The 3,822-nt window shown below is 41.9% G+C and overlaps 1 protein-coding gene across 8 annotated transcripts in view; it reads left to right on the plus strand.

The window, feature by feature from the left end:
* The window catches only part of gpsm1b (G protein signaling modulator 1b), a 222,873-nt gene that overhangs the window by 108,706 nt on the left and 110,345 nt on the right, over positions 1-3,822 (plus strand). For all 8 annotated transcript variants that reach the window (XM_043720509.1, XM_043720507.1, XM_043720510.1 and 5 more), the window contains one exon: positions 1,015-1,138. In XM_043720509.1, coding sequence (XP_043576444.1) covers positions 1,015-1,138 — 124 coding nt within the window. The remainder of the gene's footprint in view (positions 1-1,014; positions 1,139-3,822) is intronic.

The raw sequence follows: 3,822 nt of genomic DNA on the forward strand, positions 1-3,822 counted from the left end.
TGACCCTCCCCCAAGTCCATCCTCCCTACCTTTTATCTTAGCCTGCTTGGCACACCCTCCTCATTCCTGAAGAAGGGCTTATGCCTGAAACGTTGATTCTCCTGTTCCTTTGATGCTGCCTGACCTGCTGCGCTTTTCCAGCAACACATTTTTAAGTAACAGAAAGCATGAACCAAGTTTCTGATGTTTTCCAATCAACTTCTTCAATTATCATTATACAGCACTGGAGCAGGTGGGACTTGAACACAGACACAACCACCAGCCTCCCCCCTCCTCCAGTTTACAGGCATTCAGACAGAGACATGAAAAAAAACATGCCTCTTATGCAAAGAGGGAAAGAAAAAGAAAGCAAATTACCTTGAGGTTTGCTGAATGATTCTTGTGCTAATGAGAACACTACATCTTAATCTTCATTCTCCAGATACTTACACTTGTTTTACAGAAGCAATTGACTGCCTGGTACACACTTAAAAAAATCTTTATCAATTAACTGTTACAGCTTAGAGCAACTTTAAAGGGGATATTAACTGGCTTTTTTCAGGCTTGACATTTTTGTTGTTTACTGCTGAATAAAAACAGCTTTTCCTCCTCCAGATACTGATGTTTCCTACCCAAACCTTCACACCCCCAAGCTGTTCACCTACCCAGAAGCTAGTCATATGGTTTTTGGCAGGCAGAACATTTTTTGTCATCAGTAGCTGCTCACTAATCTGCAAAATAAACAGCTACTTGTTGCTGTCCAAAGCTTCGATTGCACATGTCCCTTCATTGTAGCTCATTTCAGAAACTTGCCTTAATTTCAGCTTGAACAAGCAACTCTGCAAACAGTGCTTGCAATGAGTATCAGGCTACATGCTTTTAAAAAGGCACCAATCCTTAAACAATCGTTGGTTTTTAAATCAGTTCTGTTCCCATACAATAAGTATGGAAAAAAAAACTGTCTTTTCAAAACGCTGAGTTTTTGGCTTGAGTAGGCAATGTTAGTGATCCTGTTGTGTTTGTTTCTCATTTTAGGATGAACCTTAAAATTGTTCAAGAGTTAGGAGATCGGGCAGCTCAAGGCCGAGCCTATGGTAACCTTGGTAATACACATTACCTTTTAGGGAACTATAACGATGCAATAGCATTTCACAAAGAGGTAAGAATCAGTCTTTGTACATGACGCTACCGTGATTTGAAGTAATGTGGTGTTCTGAAAATGAAAAAGTTCCAAATTATATGTTGCTGTCAGAAAACTTTAAAAGAAGGTTTATGAATAAATTAAGACACAAATTCCAAATTCAAGAAAGCATGTCATTAGCACCCATGCATTTCAGCTACTTGTGAAAAGTTGATCGGAGGACGTGGCCCAGAAGATAGAATTAAATGTATTGTGGGACAGAAAAGAGTCCATTGTATCAGACAGCGAGGTGGAAGAGGACCGATGGTTAGAAGGATCTTAGAACAAGATTCCCAGCAAGCAATCTAGTTTATAATATACCATGTCTGTTTACTCAGCACGCAGAGTCTATTTAAACAGTTACGACAGCAAACAGTCTACAGAATCTATTTCAGTCTTTCTGAACTGCAGCAAATAGAGCTAAATATTGAAATAACAACCATAGATCTCAATTAAAATCAAAGTGCTTCAGCAAGGAATAGTTTGTCAAGGGTTGTTGCATAATACAAATTGTGTCTAATCAGGTGCAATCTGTAATTGATAGCAAAATAATCCAATCATCACCATCTGGTCAGGAAGTGTGGTACCACTTCCTGCAGTTTGTCTTCACAGGAGAATTAATGTTGGGATTAAGAATCTGCCATAATTAATAAATGGGTGGTACAGACCAGATGGCTGGGATGCCTGTATGACATATGAGGGCTATGAACTTCTGTTGATATAACATATGGTTAGTGTTGAGTGCTGACTAATAGCCGGGGAATTGACACAATCACATTATTAGCTAGAAGAATCTGATTGCAGGTCGTACCACTTAGAATATTACAGAGATGGGATGGCTGTACACTATTGATTCTCAGTGGTAAGTCTGTCAGTTGCGTGTTCAGATAGTAAACCAGCTCATAAATATAGACTTTTCATACAACTGGATGATTTTTCTTCCCCCTCATGATCAGAGTAGAAGTAGAAGAAAAAGCTCAAGCATGAATTCAAAACTAAAATATAAGTCTTCTCTCATGTCACACATTTGGCGGTGCTGTGCAGAATTGGGTGTCGGTTCCAAGTGTAAGCAACAATGAAGTTACAGTGGTGATGTCACTGGATTAGTAATCCAGAAATTCAAGATAATGTTCTGAAGACATTGGTTCACATCCCACCATGACATTTGCATTAATTTGAATTTATTATAAATCTGGAACGTGGACTTAGTCTCAGCAATGGTGACATGATAACGATATCGAATTGTTGTTTTGAAAAAAACAATCTGCTTCACTGGTGTTCTTCATATCTGCCATCTTAGCCCACTGTCGCCTACATGTGACTCCACGCCCATAGCAACACGATTGACCCTTGAGTGTCCTCTGCAACTGCCCCAGGAAACCACTCTGGTCAGTGGTAACCACTGTCAGCAAAGCCCATATCCCATTGAAGAATAAAGAAAAATAGATGAACTCTTGAATCCAGCTGGCTTGCAGTGGCAAGGTCATGTGTTGTACTTAAATATGTTTACTAATGCAAAAAACGTTAGAGGACCAATCCTTGATTCCTTATTCAAACTGCTCAGCAATAAGGGTAACATTAGTGATGTGGAGAGGCTACGCTGGTGTTTTCTTTTAGAGCAAGTACCTTCTGTAGGGTGTTGATGGAGCAGCTCATGATTAATCATTTCATCTGTCCAGTGGGTGGATAACTATAATCATCATAGAATCCCTCCTGTGTAGATACAAGTCATTATGCCCAGCATATCCACACTGACCTTCCAAAGAGTAACCCACCCAGACCATTCCCCTACCCTACTACTATACATTTCCCCCAACTAATGCATCTAACCTACACGCCCCTGCACATTATGGGCAAGTTAGCGTGGTCAATTCACTTCACCTGCACATCTTTGGATTGTGGGAGGAAACCAGAGCACCTGGAGGAAAGCCACGCAGACACGAGAATGTGCAAACTCCACACAGACAGTCACTGAAGGTGGGAATCGAACCTGTGTCCTTGGCGCTGTGAAGCAGTAGTGCTAAGCACTGAGCCACTGTGCTGCCAAGTCACAGAGTCATCGAGTCATTGAGATGTACAGCATGGAAACAGACCCTTCGGTCCAACCCATCCATGCCGACCAGATATCCCAACCCTATCTAGTCCCACCTGCCAGCACCCGGCCCATATCCCTCCAAACCCTTCCTATTCATATACCCATCCAAATACCTTTTAAATGCTGTAATTGTACCAGCCTCCACCACTTCCTCTGGCAGTTCATTCCATACACGTACCACCCTCTGTGTGAAAAAGTTGCCCCGTAGGTCTCTTTTATATCTTTCCCCTCTCACCCTAAACCAATGCCCTCTAGTTCTGGACTCCCCCACTCCTGTGAAAAGACTTTGTCTATTTATCTTATTCATGCCTCTCATGATTTTGTAAACCTCTGTAAGGTCACCCCTCAACCTCTGACACTCCAGGGAAAACAGCCCCAGCCCGTTCAGCCTCTCCCTATAGCTCAGATCCTCCAACCCAGGCAACATCCTTGTAAATCTTTTCTGAACCCTTTCAAGTTTCACAACATCTTTCCGGTAGGAAAGAGACCAGAATTGCACGCAATATTCCAACAGTGGCCTAACCAATGTCCTGTACAGCCGCAACATGACCTCCCAACTCCTGTACTC

Source organism: Chiloscyllium plagiosum, chromosome 30 (genome assembly GCF_004010195.1).
Source record: "Chiloscyllium plagiosum isolate BGI_BamShark_2017 chromosome 30, ASM401019v2, whole genome shotgun sequence".
Lineage (NCBI taxonomy): Eukaryota > Metazoa > Chordata > Chondrichthyes > Orectolobiformes > Hemiscylliidae > Chiloscyllium > Chiloscyllium plagiosum.